We start from the raw sequence: 18,548 nt of genomic DNA, 5'->3' as shown, positions 1-18,548 counted from the left end.
TTCGGTCCCAGGATGCTCCAATTCCCCCGAGTTCAGCCCCGGGATGCTCCAATCCCCCGTGTTCGGTCCCAGGATGCTCCAATTCCTCCGTGTTCAGCCCCAGGATGCTCCAATTCCCCCGAGTTCAGCCCCGGGATGCTCCAATCCCTCGTGTTCGGTCCCAGGATGCTCCAATTCCCCCGTGTTCAGCCCCAGGATGCTCCAATCCCCCCGTGTTTGGTCCCGGGATGCTCCAATTCCCCGTGTTTGGTCCCGGGATGCTCCAATCCCTCGTGTTCGGTCCCAGGATGCTCCAATTCCCCCGAGTTCAGCCCCGGGATGCTCCAATCCCCCCGTGTTCAGCCCCAGGATGCTCCAATCCCCCCGTGTTTGGTCCCGGGATGCTCCAATCCCCCCCGGGATGGTTGTGGACAGAGCTGAAGGAATGCACCCCGGCAATAACATTCAGGGAGTTGAAGCAGAGGAATCTTTAGCGTGGTGTTTGTCGGGAAGCTTTGGGAGAACGCGGAGAACCTGGATTTCTCAGCGCTGCAAGGGTTTGAAAGTACATTCCCTTAATTCCTGGGAATTCCTGCGGAATCTGTCCCGTCGTCAGGGTGGGAAATCTCCAAGGCTCGGATCTCTGGGAGAGGAGCAGGCTCCAGAGCAGCTGCTGAGGCGGGGGAGCACAGCCCGTGTGCCCAGCCAGGCAGGGGCTGTGTGCTGGGGAAGCGGAGCTTTAAACACGGCATTTTTGGGGACACAGCACAGCCTGGCTGGAATTCCCGCAAGGTCGCACCTGAGCCACTGACCCCTGTTCGTTTCCCACCTCAACGAGAATAAATAAATAAAATTAAATTAAATTAAAAGAGAACCATTGGTGCTTGAGGTCCATTAAACATTTCTTAGCATCGTTCTGGTGCCCGTCCTGCGGGTGCGGCCTGGCTGGGGCTGATCCCCGCGGGGGACAGGGGGGACATTGCGGGGATGTGACAATGACCCGGAGGCAGCAGAGAGGCAGGAGGCTGCAGGGCAGGGCTGGAACGGCAGGAACGGGAGCTGTTTGCCATCTAGTGGCTTCCACCAGCTCTGGCTGAGCCTCCTCTGCCTCCCCCAGAGCAGCGGCCCTGAGGTAAAATCCTTTTTCCTTTCCCAACACCTGTAGGGAAGGTAAAGGAAGGTCGGAGGAGGTAAAGCCTCAAGGGTGAAATTATTCAAATAACCCTTCAGGCTTCTCACAATCTAAAAATAGAACTGGAGCTCTTCACTTTCCACCCACCTACACAGAATTCAGCAGCTGGAGGAGCCTGGGTGACACCGGGGGCTGGGGTTTGTAATGCTCTGCTTAACCCCAGGGGACACCAAGGCCACACTGCAGCTCCCTGGGTCTCCTACTGGTGTTTCCTACTGCTTGAACTGGGAGGAAGGCAGGAAGCATCAGCCAGCAGAGCTGTATCCTGCTCTGGAGATGTGTCCCCCACATTTACAAGACTTTGTGAGGGCAGGGAAAGAAAGGAAAAAACTTCCCAAGGTTTTATTTGAGGGCACTGCTATGGGACAGAGAAAAGCACAAGCACAGCTTCTGTGAGTGTCTGCATCTACCCTCTGGAGTCCAGCGAAGGCAACCTTGATGCAGGGGGGATTTCCTCCCCTCCACTGGGCCCATCTGTCACCTGTTGGGTTTTATTCCTCTCTTCTGCTTTACGTGTTTCAGCCAAAGTCACAGCCCTGAGCGTCAATGCTCTCTTCCCCTCAGAGCACACTGCTGCCAAAGGAAGGGGTTGATCACTTCAGCTCCCATTTTCTCCCTTGCAAGCCTCAACCTGGCATCCTTTGTGAGCTGCTGCTATGGCTGGTCTAGCAAGATAGTAAAAAAAAATGGAGATAAAGCAGTGGGCTGTGGGAGCAAAGGGGCTTCTGCCTTCCTTGGCTGTATTTTGTTAGGAATACAAGTTATGGTGGAGAAAAAGCAGTTCCTTCATCCCAGATCTGATGGGAAGGTGGGAGATGAAAGCAGCAGAGGTGTTTTCTGAGCCTGGCTGGGCCCCGAGTCCCAGGAGGTGCCCAGGAGCTCCTCAGTGGGCAGTGAAGATGCCGTGGAACCCGTAAGGCATTGGCACCTCGACTTCTGCTCGCCCCAGTTCCTGGAAGGTCTCTGCATCCAGCACGAGCAGGAAAGCACTTTGGTTCTGCAGGAGAAAGGCAGAGTGAGTGTCCAGGCTGAACTCTTTTCCACTGTGTTTGTACACAAAGCACCAAACCTGCAGGCCAGGAGCACTGAGAGCCACAGGATCCATCAGGAAACACTGACATTCTGAGGAAAGCTCCAGCTTGCACTGCCTGTGCTTGGCCATGACACAGCCAGGCACTCTGGGGGGCAAGGAACAACCTCCCAGCAAGCCTCAAACTCACTTTTGAGGTTTAGAAAGTGAATTAATGCTGTGTGACTTGGACAAACTGCTGCCAGCAAGTTACCTCAGTGGGGGAGACCACCACAGACAAGATGACCCCGCTGTCCTCTGCCGTGGCATTAGGCACTGGCACAAACACAGGCTCTGATGGGTAGGATCCCTCCTCCTGCCAAATCTAGCAAGGACAGGAACATATGGATGAGTTTCAGGGACATATGGATGAGTTTCATTTCATTAATACTTGTCTACTACAGTGAGCAGAGTTACAAGTGCTCCCCACAAAGGCACCTGGAAATACTCTGTGCTCCAAGAAACTTCAAAGTTCAACATTTTAATTATTTATTGTTATTTTTCATTCCAGGAGTGTGATTCCATCCTCTCCTGTTTGGTGACTGTGCCATGCCCATAAAGTGCCAGGTGAGGGATGAAATTTGGAATCTCATCCCAGACCCACCTGGGCAAAGCCCTAAAGCCCCCAGTAAATGACACACCTGCAAACCCAGTTCAGTGGAAGGGCTCGATGAGCTGACTTCACCTCACCTTGAAATTCTTGGTCTCCACGTCAACCTTGATCAAGGAATCTCCAACCAAGTGGCCGAATCCACACCCGTAGAAGTAGCGGTACCTCCTGCCGTTGCAGCGAGTGTAATTGATCTGGGGAAACTCCAGGCCCCCAACTTTCTCAAAGCCCTCAGGGTGCAGATTTTCGTGTGTGCACCAGACCTGGGAGAAACGTGCAGAAATGATAGCAGGCTTGGTTCAGCTCGGACAGGGCAGGAGAGCTGATCCCACCAGCCGCTGCACCAGCAAAAGTGGTTAAAGCTCTGAGGCACAGGGCAGGAGCTGCTGCATAAATGCATTTGTGGTTTGATACACACCTTGCCATCTGCACCTTTCACAGCCTTTGCCTGGGTGGAAGGCAGTGGGTTGAGGTTTTTCCCCACAGGTGTGTCTGAATCCACGTCCAGAGGGAGAACAAAGCGGCGAGGGAAAGCTCTGGGAACGGAGGCATAAACCTGTCACAGAGACAGAACGTGATGGTGATGGGCAGAGGACACACACTTCAGCCTAAATGCACTTCTGGGGAACAATTCTGAAGTTTTAGACACCCCTGAATTCTTTTTCTTTTCCTTATGTGTTTGACCAAGCTCTGGTAAGGTAAAGCACATAATACTTTAATAATAATAAGGTAAAGCACATAATGGAAAGAAAAAGTTCCCTGCATGTTCCAGTAATTTACAGCAAAAAAACAAACCACAAGAATTAAAAGGGTCAGCACTGCCCTCACAATAACTAATGCTGTTGGGTATGAAAATCAGCCCATTATCTCCTAATCCAGCAGTGGGACAGACATCACACTATGTTTTATTTAGTTAGAACAGGTTTGTGTTGCTTCACATCACTCTGTGGAGCAGGAGAGCACTGTGCCTTCAGTGCCTGGAGTTACCCTGCAGGATTCCCTCTTCCATGCTCAGGTCCACGTGGATTCATGGCTGGAAGTCCAGGGAAGTCCAGGGATTTACCTGGGGAGCAAAGTGCAGCCCCCAGCGTGGCAAACTCAGCACCTTGAGAGGGAGAATTCCACCACTGCCACTAAAGCTCTGCTCAAGCCAACTTTATAACCCATCATATTCCCATATAAATAAAACAGATAAAAACCCTATTTTGGTGTCTTTCAGTTACTTCAACCTGCAACTCACCAGTTCAGTTGTGAAACTTCATTTGAATCACATGTGTTAATCCTGAAACCAGGTTTTCAAAACTTTTCTGGTTCATAGCCTAGCTGAGGAACTCTGCCAGACAAAATACTCTGCCAGGATTAGTGAGCAAGCAAATTTGGGGAAAGGAGACAAGCCATGCCCAGACACTCCTGAGGCTTTTGTTGCCTTGTGAAGTTTGAGTTTTCTGTTTTGAAATGACTCCTCTGTGTGTGAGGGGTGAAGTGTGCTGGTGATGCCACTTGTCACTTGAAAAGGGTGTTGGAAACACAGGCTCGGTGTTGACACCAGGGCACCCTCAGCCACACCAAATTCCACCTGGGTTGTGCTCAGAGAAAGGACAAAATAAAAAAGCTGGGATTAACACTCTGTGGTGTTTGAGTATGTTCAAAAAATGCTTGATAAAAGCCCCCAGAAATTGCCAAAAGAAAGCAGAACCCGATGGGAGACATCTGTGCTCCTTTCAGGTCGGAGCTGAGCCGCTTGCAGACAGCTCAGGACGCAGACAGGGGAAGTTGAGCCCTGTCTGGACATGCAGCAGCCTCCCCAGCACGCTGGGCTTCCAACAAACACATCTGCAGGGCCAGAAACTGAAAGCACCCCCACTTTTCCCATGTGTGACCTATGCAAAATAACGCCCCTCACACGGCCTGAAAAGGGGCTTTTCACAGAGCTGGACACAATAAATGATTTATTTGAATGTGTTGCTGTGAGGTGACCGTGGGGAACAGTGTAGGGGTTTCCGTGGTATTTGTGTTTCTGAGATTTTCATAAAAACTGCTCTTTTTCTGAAGTAATGCCTTAAAGAACAGGGTTCTTTTTTTCTTTTTCCATTTAGAAATCATGCTACAACTTATTTTGCATAATTTCTTGGGGGAAAATTGTATTACACAAGGATAAGGAAAATGAATGTCATTGAAACCAAGGTTTTAAACCAGAAATAAATTCTGCCAGGCTACAGAGCTCTGTGTCACACACAGAGCTTGAAGAGTTTCAAGGGCATGCTCCATGGAGAGGGATTTGAAAGGAGAGAAAGAATCAAGAGATGAACATTTCAGTTTTTATGGACTTGTTGATGTTCTCCATTGAGAACCAATGAATACCAACCTGAGCTTTGCTGCAGAAAAGCAACTCCTGCAGCAGATGCTGGGAGAGGGGGAGCAAAGGCAGGGATCTCACCTGGTCCAGCCCTTCCCCGCTCCTCCTCAGGTTCTGCAGCGTGTACAGAGCCAGGCTGGTGCCCTCGTCCTGGCAGCACAGGTCCAGCACCACGCAGCCCCGCTCCTCAAAGGCGTTGATTTGGTGGAAGGTCACGAAGGGCTTGGAGCACCACTGCCCTGGCAGCACCTGCAGGGAGCACGGGACAGCTGCAGCTCACTGCAGAGCTCCAGCCTCACCTCACAGAGCTTCCTCCTCTCTCCCCCTCCATTTCAACCCCTCTCATCTCCATTTCAACCCCTCTCATCCCTTGGGCTTTGCCTTCTGGCCCTGTGTTCCCACAAAAGAGCTGCTTTAAGCCAGTAAGGAGCAAAGTGGGAAGAAGAAAACCCAAAATATCAAGCAGCCCCTTGCTGTGCGTCTTTCCCAGGTTCTGACCTTTTTATGCCCTGTGGTACCTGGGACCTGCATCTCAGTCCCTGTGCTGAAGTCTTGTGAACTCCAAACTGCTTCTTTCTGCCTGTCCTTTTAGGGCTGGCGAAGAAATGAATGAATGGAGAGGAAAATGCACAAACAAATCCCATTTTTAACAGATCTACACTCCTGCTTTGCAGTCTTTATTGCAGTAACTTCTGGATTGATCTTAAACTCCCCATGGCTGCTAAGTAGCACTTTTGGGATCTAAAGTTCCAGATTAGTTCCTGCAGGGGCCAAAGACGCCCTCACCTCCCCAGTGTGCTTGTTCACCACGTGGAAGTAGGTGTTGTGCTGAGGCTCCCAGCTTATCCCATCAAAAATGGCTTTCCCACGGAGCTTGGAGGTGATGATCTTCAAGAGGTTCAGCCTGAGGGGCTGCTCGATGAAAATGATGTAGTTCTCCGTCATCCCTGAGGAGAGAAGGAAGGAATATCACCCAAATATGAGGAGAGAAAACACCTCAAGGCCAGAGAGAACCGGACAGCCCTTTGAGCATCCCCAAATTCCCTGAGTTTGGGGCGGGATCTTACCAAAGCTGTGGTAGTAGGATGGCTTTGCCCTGTCCATGGGAGGGATGGAGCACAGCACCTTGGCTCCCTCCAACGTGTCCCCGTGGCCTGACTCCTGTGGGGGGATCCTGATGATGTTGTAGCTGGATCCTGGAAAGGGGAAAAGGTATTCAAACCAAACTCAGGTTCTGCTCCTTCCTGTCCCCCAGGAACATCTGGAACCACCTCTCCTAAACTGAGCAGAAACCCAACAGGCAGTAAAACATTCTACAGAGGATTTATCTACCGAAAGAAAAACAAAAAACCAGGAAGCTTGAAAGGAAGTCCAAGGATCTTCTCAGCCTGGGAGAAAGCCAGCTCTGCCTGCAGGGCTCTCCTACAATAAAAGGGGCAGGATGAAAACCAAGCTCACAGGAAATGAAAACTTTGAGCCTTGGTGATGCTCATTTAATGAGCCTCAGCATTTGAGCAGGAAAGGATGGAGCTTTGGAATAAGAATAATAATCTAGAGTTTGGTGTGTCCAGCTGTGAAAGGCATGTGGTACAGAGCCAGACTCTGCTGAAGCCAAAAGGAAATGAAAGCAGCAAGAATAAAAAATGGTCAAAACTGGGAAAATGTGGAGCTGGCCTGAGGGACTGCAGTAAAGGGCAGTGGCTGTTCTCAGATCTTCTGGAAAAGAAGGATTTCACACAGCTGACGGAGACAGCTCTGAGCAACCATGTGGAAGGAACAGGATCCTATCAAGATGCTCAGAGCTCTGAGAAGAAGAAAAATATCCCACAAAATTCAGCTTGGCTGTAAGATAGCCAGGTGACCAGAATAAATTCTATCTTCTCTCCTGCAAAAACCCTTATGGTGCTCATCAAAAGCCAATTATTGGAAGTGAAAATCATGTGACTAATTTCTTCAGGTTAAATCTCTTCAGGTGAGGCTTCAAAAGTGGATGGGACTTTAAAAATCATTCTCCTGTTTTCCAGCAAAGCTTGGGAGAGGAAGAGGAGAATTTTCTGGATATTCAGGCCAAAGTCAGAAGCATCTGAAACTAAATCCTGAGAGGAGCCAGTTTTATGGGACAGACTGACATCGACATTTTGACCCTGAAACAGCAATTCCCAGGTCTTTTTGGGAGTTTCTTCAACAGCTGCTCCTTGAAGCTGCACCAGGAGGAATTCTGGCCAAGAATCCAGCCTGGGCACGCCCACCTTACCGTGCTTCCCGTAGGAATTGCCCATGTTGTAGGTTGTCCCATCAGACTCGTAGTGGGGATGAGCTGTGGCCCCATTCACTGCAATAAACTTGCTCCAGTCCACCTGCAAATGGCAAAGATTTTCAGTCAGTGCAGAACTTTCCAAAGGGTCGGTTTTGTGGAAGTCTGAGGAAGAAGAGCATATTTTATTGGTTATTAATAATGTGGGGTCTGAACTCCAACCTTCATTCTGCCTGCAGTCTTCCTGAAATCTTTGAAAATAAGGATATTTCTCTATCAGTAACCCCAAAAAAATCACCAAGAGTTTTGTCACTGGAAGCTCAGAAAACCAGGTCCTGTTAAGGCATCTCCAACTGGAGAGTTTAAATGTGAAACCACCCCTACCATTTCTTCACTCAGCCAAAAAAATACCAGTCTGCACCTAAATAAAAATAGCATGAGGGGATTTAATTTCATTTGATGACAAGATGATTTAACAGAGCTGAACCTAAAAATCCCCATGTTTCTTTTAAATGACTGAATTCTGGACTGATCAGCTGGCAAATCACTCAGAATACCTCAAGTGGTTTTGCATCCAATTATTCAGTTCTCAGTGCTGATCCTGCAGGGAGGGCTCCCTCAAGGCCTGAGGGATGCTCTGAGCTGGCGTTTTTGGCTGTCAAACAGACCCAGCAGTAAATACTGATTTTGGAAGGGCAGAATCCCTTTATCCAGCCCAAACCCCCTCTAAGGGTGCAGGCAGACGTAGCTGATGTCCTGTCACATCCAGCCACGCTCCTGGGAGAGGATGCACAGGACACAGGGGAAAACTTCTCTGATGTTTTGGTCATTTCCTAGCAGGGGGCAGAAAATCAAGTGGCAGCTGAACCACCCCTTGGCAACAGAGGCTTTGATCAAGGGCAGCTCTGGAGTGTGCAAAGCTTGAGGTGTAAAAAGCAGATAAAGGGAATTGATATGAAAGCAAAGCACCGGGGAAAAGGCAGATGTGAGATAAGCAATGTTCACTTTTTCTTGTACACAGGAAAAAGTTGTCTCCTGCTCTGCTGAGAGGTGCAGACAAGCCCAGGCAAGCAGGGAGAGCAGAGGAGAAATGACAGCTGTTCCCAGCTGGGCAGTGACTGCACCTCCATCCCCGAGAGCTGCCTTGCTGCTGCACAGGCTGTTAGGGACTCAAAGGAGAGATGCTGCTGGTCCAGACAAATTCCTTTGGGATTGGAACTCCCTTGATCCAGCAAGGTGTGGCTCTGCACCATCTGTAGCCCAGCTCCCTTAGCCCACCTGCCCACACCTTTTCCTTCGTTTCCAGAGTCTCTGGATCCACCTTGTGCATGAAGATATTCTCACTGCTGACGTAATAATCTCCTTTGTACAGCACATAGTTCACATTGGCGTTGTCGCTGGGCTCTGAAACAGAAATCCCGGAGTTGTGCACAGCTCTGTGCAGCTCATGTCACATTATGGCAAGTTAGACGTGTTTAAACAAATAAACCCATTTGCAGTGACATTAATCCCTGCGTGATTGATTGGAAATATCTCGCTAATCTACAAAGGGAAACTGCGGGTGAAGCTGGGTTACAGGGACAAGGACAGGGATGGAAATCAGTGCTGGAGCTGGGCAAAGGCAGATGGGGCATGTGGATAGGTCTGGAATGTGTAGAGGGAGCTGGGGTGGGGATTTGGGGGATGTCACCATGAGTGAAGGTGTGAGCACCTCGGGAAAGGACAGATGCCATGGCAGGAGGGGAGAGGAGAAGCAGAGGATGGTCACTCTCGAGCTGTGAACTTGGGGCCTGCGCTGCTTTTCCTGGGGAACACTTTGTTTGCATTTAAGCCTCTTTCTTCCCTGATGTACACAGAATCCTAAAGGTACTGGAACTTCCATTCCTGTGCAGCACCATCCCTCACCCTACTCAATAATCTCCTGCCCCTTAGTCCAGGAAGGGAGGGATTAGCCCACTTACCCTACAAGCTTATCAAGGCAAGGCGTTTCAAGGACAAAGCTGTGTCTCAGGTAGAACATCAGGGTGTAATGCTCATTATCAGCCCTGCACAGGTTTTTCTCTAGGGGAGAACTTTCTTTGGGAAATTTGCAAAAAAGATCCAGGATTGAGCAAGCTGAGGTGGCATTAAAACATAAAACTCTGCCTGCCCCCACTGAGGCTGACACCAATTTGCATAATTTTGGCGTTTGGGTCATATTCTAAGAAAAACACAGGCTCACAGAAAGTCTGTCAGACTTCCTCACATCTCCCTTTCCACCTAACCACAAGTTCCTCCAAGAAAAATCTCACAACACTTTGCATTTTTTTACTGAAACCACTCTTACGTGGCGGCTCAAAGCGGGACAGGAAGCGGCCGAAGATGCTCTTGCACGGGTCTGGCATGGCCAAGGTGCCGAACTCGGAGGCCACGATGCGATTGTGCCGGCTGTTCCTCAGGTAGGAGCTGCTCTGCAGGAACCTGCTCCTGTAGGTCACCCTGCCATGGGCCAGCTGGAACTGGTGCAGCAGGGCCATGCCATCAAACCAGTGGTTAAACCTTCCAGGAGAGAGGAAAAAAGGAGATTAAGAAGAGTTGGGCATTATACGATGCTCTGTTAGGTTTATTGATGTTTGTAAAAGCTGATTCCCAGATCCCCTGAACTGTTAACCAGGATTTGTTTGGAAAAACACCTGAATCAAACAAAAACCAAAACAAAACAAGAGTATTTGCAGCTGTGGGATGTGATGTCTTGAAGGTGTTTTGGGAAATAATCTACACAGCCACTCCTGCACAGGAAATAGAGTTTATGTTGTTCTGTACAACAATATCAATTATTACTGCACACCCAGAGGCCTCGAGCTGTCAGCTTCTTGCAGGATGTTACTGTCTCCAAACCCAGGAATTTGTCAGACTCCCAGGACACCTGATGCTCTAACTCTGGGAATGGGGGATCAGCTTTGGCCAGTTGCTGCCATCAGCTGAATTTTCAGTTACTAGAATGGCACATTCCAAGCCACAGGGACTAAGTGACTTCTGGGAATATTTTAATAGATTATTTTTAAAACTAGGTGGATTTGCTTCTAAAGCAGCTCACACCATTTGGTGCAACCAACTCTCCAAATTCCTGCCCTGGACGTCAGAGTGCTCGGGGATGGGTTTTTGCTCAGGATAGAGGACCAAAGCTGGGGATGTTTTACTCCCCATCCCACCACGGTGAGGGGGTGAGAGCCCCCCTGACTCAGCCTGGGTGACTTCACCCTTCAGCTCCTCTTGCAGGAAATGGGAGCTCCCAAAGGAGGGGGAAACTGCTCTCAAAAGAGTGACATCAATATTTCTTCCTTCCCTTATGTAAAAAGAAACTAAAAGATGCGCTAAATAGCGATGAGGGGGGTTTCCCCTTCAGGTTTAAGCAGAGATCAGGCCAGAACCACTTAAAAAATTAATTTAATGAAGACTTACTTGTCATTGCCAAACTCGAACTTGCCAGGGCCATTCCTCAGCAGATTTCCATTAATCCATTTGGGAATGTGTCCTTTGATCTTGGCTGGGATGGGCTCAGGGGTCTCCTCCATGTTCTGCACTAAGGGGGAGATGCATTGCAGCCCCCTGGGTCTGTGGCAGAGGATTTGCTCCTTGGATGGGCTGGGCAGGTAATTCTTAAAACCTGCAAAGAGAGCACGGAGACCAAAAAGCAGGGAATTGAGATTTTTCACTGGAATAAAGTGACAAATGCTAGATCTTGAGATTGGCTGCCAGGGAGAAGAGCATTCAGCATCTGCAAGCAGCCAAGTTGTGGTGGATACTCAAGGTAAGGCCACAAAGTACACACACAGGGAGCTGAAAATCCTGTGGATTTTACTCTGCTCTAGTTAATCCACAAGAGACACCAGTTCTGCAGCCCAAAGGAGGTAACAGAATACAGGATGATAGAAAAGATGGTAACCTTTCTTTTAATCAAAGACATTTATATTTAGATTTAATTTCATAAATGAGAAAAGAAAAAAAACAACAAACTGATCCTAAAAAAAATGGAAGGACACAAATGAAACTGAGCCAAAGTGCATCTACAGGTTTTATTTGGCAGGGAAATAAGCAGAGAAGGATGATTTCTGATGGAGTCTCCGGTTTGGCTGCAATAACCCCATTCCAAGTCCTGGGTGGAGAACAAAAGCTCCAGGAGAGCGCGCAGTGATTGGAATGCTGTGAGCTCCCCGGTGATGCCAGTGTTTGGCTCCCATAGCCTGGTTTGCAAAGCCTCATCAACACAAGGATTGTTTTAGCAATCCATTTAGCTGCAGAGGTGGATTTACCCGGGGGTGCCTCCCTGCCCGGGCTGGCACTTGCCCATGCTGCCCTCAGTGCAGCCGCTCTGCTGCTCTCCCGAGCCCACGGAGTGTGGAAGCAGCCTGGAGCTGCTGAGCACTGAGCTGGGAGTGAAATTCTGCTCAAAAAGGGCACGTGGCAGCCAGAATTCCATCACCCAGGGCTGGTGCAGGCACCACACACTGAGTGGAGTCCAGGCTGTTACTGAATTCACGCTGATTTTTTGTCCCTCAGCACCGCTGCTTCTGGCCTACATCCTTTAATCCAAGTGCCCAAGTGTAGCTGCTGCCCGATTTCCCTCCTCTGAAACCCTTTGCTCAACATCTCCAGAGGAAATCTGCTGCTTCAGCCAGAATATCTGGAAAAGAGCTGAGCTGTCAGGCAGAACCCTTCTGAGCTTGTTTCTCCACACAAAAACACCCACAGGTTGGACGTTAGGATTGCAGGAAGGTAAAATGCAAGATTCCAGTGTAACTCTCCAATCTGCCAATCCTCAAATCCTCCTTTAGATCTCTGAAGGGTTTGCAGAAATGCAGATTTGGTTTGCAAAGGTGCAAAATATGCATTAAAGAATGAGAGGAACACAAGGAGATATTTTGCAGAAACAAAGCTGGCATCACTCAGGATGGGCACTACATTGAAACTTCCTGGAGAGCACTGTAAATGGAAATTTTGGAAAGATTCCACAAAACAGCCTGACCAGGGCTGGGAAAGACCTCCTGAATCCACCCCTCCCAACTGCTGTCCCCGAATTTCTTATATATGAGAACCCTGTCTTGAAATTTATTATGTCTACAGGCATTTGTTCCCTCTTTGGGTAACTGTTCCTTGTCCAGATGATCAGGAAAATGCTTTAATTTACCAAAGGGCATTATTCTTGTTTTTCTGGCAGCTCTGGTGTGTGGTTTTGGTAGTTTTCTCATCCTCGTGTTGTATTTAGGGTGAGGAATGATATCACTTCCTAAGCTAAGTAAGCCAAGTTCTTTTTATTTTCCTTGTCCTGTGATAACCATTCACGTGATCATCTCAGTAATCCGTGAAATCTGATCTAGTTAGAATTCATCTCCTTAGAATTCATTCCAAGGCGTCCCCTACGAAGTGGAGTTTCAATAGAATGGACTATAAACAACCATAATATTTAAGGGAATGCCCCAAACCCAGGCCAGAGAGGGAGAAAGAAGCACAGCAATGGAATGGATTATTTTTTTCATCACACAAATGAGCTGAAGATCCTGGCAGGCAGAAATGAGCACAAAATGGGAACAAATCCCAACACTAAGGTGAGCCAGAACAGAAGCTTCCAGAAACAAGACAAGTCATTGCACACAATTCTCAATAGCTAGGGGGAGGGAAGGCATGCAAGAAGAAAAAAAAAAAAAGAATCCTACATATCTTCCCTATTAAACAAAAACAGATCTGAGTAATAACTGTTAACTGCACTTTGAATGCACGGAGAACTTGGAATGCAGAAAACTCCATCTCAACACTGTTCCTGAGTAATTCCAAAAAAGGCGTTTCACCTTCAGGGGAAAGCTCAGTCATAAATTAAAATGTTGTAACATCCAGCTCCCCAAGAAGGGACCAATCACTTTCTGATAAAGGCAGAAGACAGACTGGTTTTTAATGTTAAACAATATGTAAATAACATTACTCCTTCTGTTCTGGCCATGCTCTGAGATGGGAGAACTCGAATCCACACTTAAAGCCATACAGTCCCACTGGGGCTCTCTGTGTGTGCTTGAACATCTGGAAATCGGCACAAGATCACAACCTGCCCTCTCAAAAGCCTCATTTCTCCACCGTGGTTTCCATCCTACCTCAGACTTTCAAACACAGCCTTAAGGTCTGTGTCATATCTGAGCAGAGGCAGTGCCAAACACGGAGCTGTAACTTTCCTCCGATCTTTTCTAACGCAGCAGGCAGTCACTGTAGAGTTATCCCTTTGTTCAGCTCCTGTTTCCCTGCCATGATTTCACTGCCCAGCACAAACTGACAGCCCAGCATTGATTATTTGTTGATTGTTTATATCCAGAAATGGTGGGATGAAGGACCAGGGTCTCAAAGAGAAGGCTGCTGTGGGTGCAGTCTCCGTGAATCAGACATTAAACTGCACTTCAACACCAGTGGGTGGGACGTGAAATCCTTAATGGTGGGTGGCAGAACCATGGGAGTCATTTTCTAACACTGGGATCACATGGGACAGGGCAAAGCCATTTTGATTTTAACCTACAGGTTCAAACCCAAGGCTCAGGAACCACCTCTCCATGCTCAGTCTAATTTTTTGACTCAGAAGGGCATCCAGAATTAAAGGCAAAATTTAGCAAATACAATGTGCATGATATTCTTTAAGGAGGGAGAGTGGGGCAAGAATTCTGTCTTCCCTGAGGATCATTCAAACTGGGAATAATGCTCTGGCACAGGCTGCGTTTTGTTCCTTATAAAACACAGATTGGCACAACACAGAAGCAAAGCAGATTCCCCCGACCCCCAGCCCAAACCAGAGCCGTGGATTTGTGCCCTCTGGACTCCAGCCTTCCCCAGGCTTGGAGCCCTGAGATCCCAGAGGGATTTCCGAAAAGAAAGGGCAGAACTTGCCTTGGGAGTGCCGGGAAGTGCCCGTGCTGGGCTCCTTGTTCCATGCAGTTGCTTGGTTCCCCATGGCCAGGGGCTCAGGCACCCAATTCCTTGCTAACAGCCAGAGGAGCACAGGAAAACAGGAAAGAAAGGACAGAAAACACAAGGGAAAAAAATAAATGGAGAGAAAGAGCAGGGGAAAGCTCAAAGGGAGGAAAGGAGAAAAGTGACAGCGAACTCCAGAATAGGAAATAGCTGTTGATTCCCCACCAGAAACAGAGTCTACACTTCGGGGTTTTCTGGTGGCACAACAAGGCAGATTTGAGATTTTTTTCAGCTCTTTGGATACCTCGGAAGCAATGCTCTGAATTTAAAGGGCACAAAAACACCACTACCATCAAAAAGCTGAAATTCCCGTGAGGTTTGCCATGATTTTTATTGGTTCCTAATTTCTGAAAACAGGCAAACAAATAAAACAAAACAAAGAAACGAAAAAACCCTAACAAAAAGCAGCTGAAGCTGTGCAATGATGGCACAAAGCGCAGAGTCAGGCTGTGATGCAAAATCCTTTGGGGCAGTTCACCACTTGCATGTTCGGTAAAAGCCTCGGCACCGATGTGGCTCCAAAGAATCCTCTCCCTGCCCACTTCCAGCTGGCTCCCTCGCAGAGAGAATCAGCTGAGTGCTGCTTTTCCAGCTCTAGACCATCTGTATCTGCTGTAATCCTTGCCTCTCCCGTTTATCCATTCAACAAACAACGCTTTCTGCCATCTAACAAAGACTTCAGATCGCTCCGTTGCGAATTCCCGACAATAGGAATTGTTCTCCCGACCCGTGTCAGCGGCAGCCCCTTTCCGAGGGGACGGGATGAAAGGGATCGTTTTTAACGCGTTTTACCTGGAATGAACTGCATCAAAGAGCAGAGGAAATGCAGCAGGTGAGCGAGCAGGAGGCTGGCGGCGGACAAAAGGATTTTGGCGAACATATTGCGGCGGGCAGAAGGCATCGGCTCGGAGCGGCCGGGCGGAGGTAGCGGTGCCAGGGCAGCGAGCAGAGGAGGCAGCGATGGTCGGCAGAGGTGAGCGCTGCCTCTCATCATCCTTTCACAATAAGAGCCGTGCCCGCAGCAGCGCCCGGCCCGTCCTGCCCGCTCTGCCCGCTCTGCGCTCCGCGGCCCGGGGCGGCTCCGGCCGGTCCCCAGCGCTCACCTGGCCCAGGTGAGCTGCCCCAGCCTGCGAAATGCGCTCCAGCCACGGCAAGATGAGCGAGAACAGGATGTGGATCTGTGATCACAGCAGCCAGAAATCCCCGTCACCTCCGTGTTCACCTCCCAGAAAATACTTGGGGTGAAGAATAGTTTTGATTCAAAACCTGAGGAGGAGTTTTGCACCTTAATGGATCGCGGGGTTTCGGCAATATTGGTTGTCTCGGCAGATTCCCCCCTCAGAATCCAGCAGGATGGGCCGTGCTGCTCCCAGCAGAGCTGGACAGAGGACACACCCTTCCCTTCGGAATGCCAGCAGCGAGCTCTCAGCGCTCTGGAATGGTGCTGAAAACATCGATTTCGGGTCACTAAACAGCTCTTAAAAGCTGCGCTGTGCCTGGAGAGGGAGCAGGGCAGCGGGCACAGCACTGCAGGGAGCCCGCTCCGCACACGGATTAATTCTCATCCAAAAACTGCTGCCAATTAAGCTGATTTCTTCCTTCCAGCATTTCTAGAACTCCTCTCTTATTATGTATGCCCTCCCTTGAGCTGTGCTTTCTCTCAACTAACCCAACTGCTTCAGCCTTTTCCCATCTTTTCACAGCTCTTTAATATTTCCGGTCTCTGGAAATCTTGATTTCCACTCAGCCGTTCATCTTCTTGAGATTACAGTGAATTTTTCATGTATGTTATTGATGCATTTATGACTTCTAGTTTGCTACTCTTTAAAAAAAAAATAGGTTATATCCTCTGAAGTCCTTTTTCTAAATAATTTGGGATAATGTGTAATAAACAAAGCTGGAAGTAGATCACTATAAAATACCACATAGGCTGATGTATGAAGAAGAAAAATAATATTCATTGACTTTTTAAATCATTTGTTTGTCCCTACTTACTGATTGCTCTTATTTTCTATACCATCATACACAATGGTGTCAATGACCTTGTCCCAAGCCATACCCACTGGTAATTTTTCCATATTAAGCCAAATATTCTCATTAAGGAATTTTTTTTTTTTTTAAATTATTATCCATGTCATAGTTAAGACATTTCTTAGGTTTTTTCAGGCTATTTAGGCTGACTGAGCCTAAATCTTTACCCTCCTTTTTTTTCTGGCTGTTCCCCTCATGATGCAAAATGCCCATTCTGTTCTTTTCCAGTGCCACCTTCAAAGACAATTCAAAGGTCAAACCTTCTGCCGTTAGCAAAACTGAATTTTGATTAGTTCTGGACAGAATGTCCTGAGCCTTAAACACCTCTAATCCTTACTAGATTTGGTCTTGTTCTATTCTGACCCACATTTATCCTAAAAGGCAGTTTCATTTTAAGTAAACAGTCAAAATTAGCCTTTTCTCAGGAAATTCACTGATTCTCTAAACTCTCTGCATTATCTGTTATTTCCCATTTTTAGCTTTTAGATAACAGAAGAGCAATGAGAGGAACTGGTTTTTCATCACTTACACTTTCCAGCCTGTGAAGAAATTCACAGCAAGCTCAGAAATGCAAAGGCTCAGTGTCAAGATGCCCTTGACTCCAAGAGGGTCGGAACTTCGTCTAAGATGCTTCCAGATTTTTAAAAAAAATCCATTTATATTCTGTTACTGATCTGTCATCTTAGACGTGCTTGTTAATTTATAGGCTGGAGCTTAAACGAGGAGGGGAGAAGCTTAAAAGAAAACGTAGTTACCAGCTGAGCTTTGCTGATCAGATTTAGCTGCTTTAAAGCCAATTAATTTTCTGTCCAAACCTCCTGCAGTAAAACTGGAAAGCGGATAGGGATGGGATGGGTGCCAGGTGGGTTTCATGAGGAGCTCAGGGACAGCATGAAGGAGCCTTTAGTGTCAGAGCAGAAGAGAAAACTTATTTTGCTTCTCCCATTAAACACTGAAATCTGTAAGAGGGGCAATCAGCAGCATCAGTCGTGGGGTGGATGAGTTGTAGTCAAATAGGAAAGCGATACATTTTTATTTTTTAATGGTTTAGAAGGAAAATCGTGTGTAATGAGTGTGTCCATATATTGAGATACTGAGTGGAACACTAATGAGCAGCCAGGAGAAAAGTGCTCTGTATTTCTGGCCAGCACAACAATTATGGAAAACTCCCTTTAAACAGGGAGAGATAAATGTGTGATTAATATATTTCCATTGCTGAAGTATTATTATATGAAATATATATTTTTATTGCTGACATATCCTTCACAAGAGGAGAGGCTGACTTATTTTCAATGGATGTTTTAAACTTTCTGAACTCACCATTTCAAGCCTAAACTCTGTAAAACAGATATTTAATTCATTTTAGGGCAGATGTTCCTCAGTAATTAAATTTGTATACCTTTCCTTTATTACTCATAAATAACTGTGGGTAAATGTCTGAGTTCAGGCCCTTGGCAGACATCATTTGGAAACTCTGGGTTGTGCCATCACTACGGATGAGCGTGGATTTTACAAACACCCAGCACAACATTTTAGAAAATGTCACTTCCTAGATCTTCTCTTTTTCTCCCACATTTCTCTCTATAAACAGAGAAGCGTGAGAATATCAGGGGAAAAACAGGAGACTGCTAAATATGATGCCAGAGCAGTGGTGAGACTTTGGAAAGCCTTTAGATGCTAAAGATGCAGATAGGCACCTTACGGGATTTTCCAAAATTCCTAAGCATGTAAGGCGCTTACACCATGCTTAGGCACTTTGAAAATCCTGCTAAGGACATATCTGCATCTTTAGGGATCTAAATCTCACCCTACATGTCCAGTTCCTCTCATTCTTTGCTTTAAATCGTGTTGCTGTGACACGTAGCACGTTTGGCTTTGAGCTCAGGGAAGGGGGAAAGGAGGGAGGATTAGATCTGAGAGGATTTCAAGAGGAAATCACTGCACACCACTGGGGTAAAGATGGAAATATATCTTGTTCCAGCACTTTATTACAAGCCCCATGCTTTGTACAAGTGATCCTTTGTACATTCCATGCTTCATCTTTTTTTATTTTTAACAGAGCCGGATGACAAG

General features: G+C 47.5%; 1 protein-coding gene across 3 annotated transcripts; it reads right to left on the bottom strand.

Annotated features, from left to right (window-relative positions):
• Positions 1-1,481: 1,481 nt before the first annotated feature.
• On the bottom strand, positions 1,482-16,676 carry BCO2 (beta-carotene oxygenase 2). Of its 3 annotated transcripts, none has more exons than XM_088066851.1 (13): positions 15,237-16,676; positions 14,361-14,453; positions 10,902-11,106; positions 9,787-9,998; positions 8,782-8,864; positions 7,461-7,563; positions 6,274-6,402; positions 5,993-6,153; positions 5,288-5,455; positions 3,269-3,406; positions 2,931-3,113; positions 2,455-2,565; positions 1,482-2,168 (listed from the first exon to the last, which is right to left on the bottom strand). In XM_088066851.1, exons 1-13 carry the CDS (start codon positions 15,436-15,438, stop codon positions 2,055-2,057), a joined length of 1,902 nt encoding a protein of 633 aa, XP_087922977.1. In that variant the 5' UTR covers positions 15,439-16,676; the 3' UTR covers positions 1,482-2,054. The 3 variants fall into 3 exon arrangements, with proteins under 3 accessions (XP_087922977.1, XP_014115275.2, XP_005531124.3); XM_014259800.2 differs by having other exon boundaries at positions 8,749-8,864; positions 15,237-16,671; XM_005531067.3 differs by lacking the exon at positions 14,361-14,453 and having other exon boundaries at positions 8,749-8,864; positions 15,237-16,124.
• Between the last annotated feature and the right edge of the window lie 1,872 nt (positions 16,677-18,548).

Source organism: Pseudopodoces humilis, chromosome 25, assembly GCF_049639895.1.
Source record: "Pseudopodoces humilis isolate 2021_Gansu_Grassland_sample_001 chromosome 25, ASM4963989v1, whole genome shotgun sequence".
Lineage (NCBI taxonomy): Eukaryota > Metazoa > Chordata > Aves > Passeriformes > Paridae > Pseudopodoces > Pseudopodoces humilis.
This window is presented reverse-complemented; position numbering and strand designations above follow the sequence as displayed.

Excerpts from the sequence above, each read along its gene's own strand:
- BCO2 (XM_014259800.2), bottom strand. The coding sequence starts at position 15,438 with ATGATGAGAGGCAGCGCTCACCTCTGCCGACCATCGCTGCCTCCTCTG. Across the intron at positions 6,403-7,460 it reads CAATTCCTACGGGAAGCACG|GATCCAGCTACAACATCATC; the intron begins GTAAGGTGGGCG and ends TCCCCTTTCCAG. Across the intron at positions 6,154-6,273 it reads ATCCTACTACCACAGCTTTG|GGATGACGGAGAACTACATC; the intron begins GTAAGATCCCGC and ends TTCTCTCCTCAG.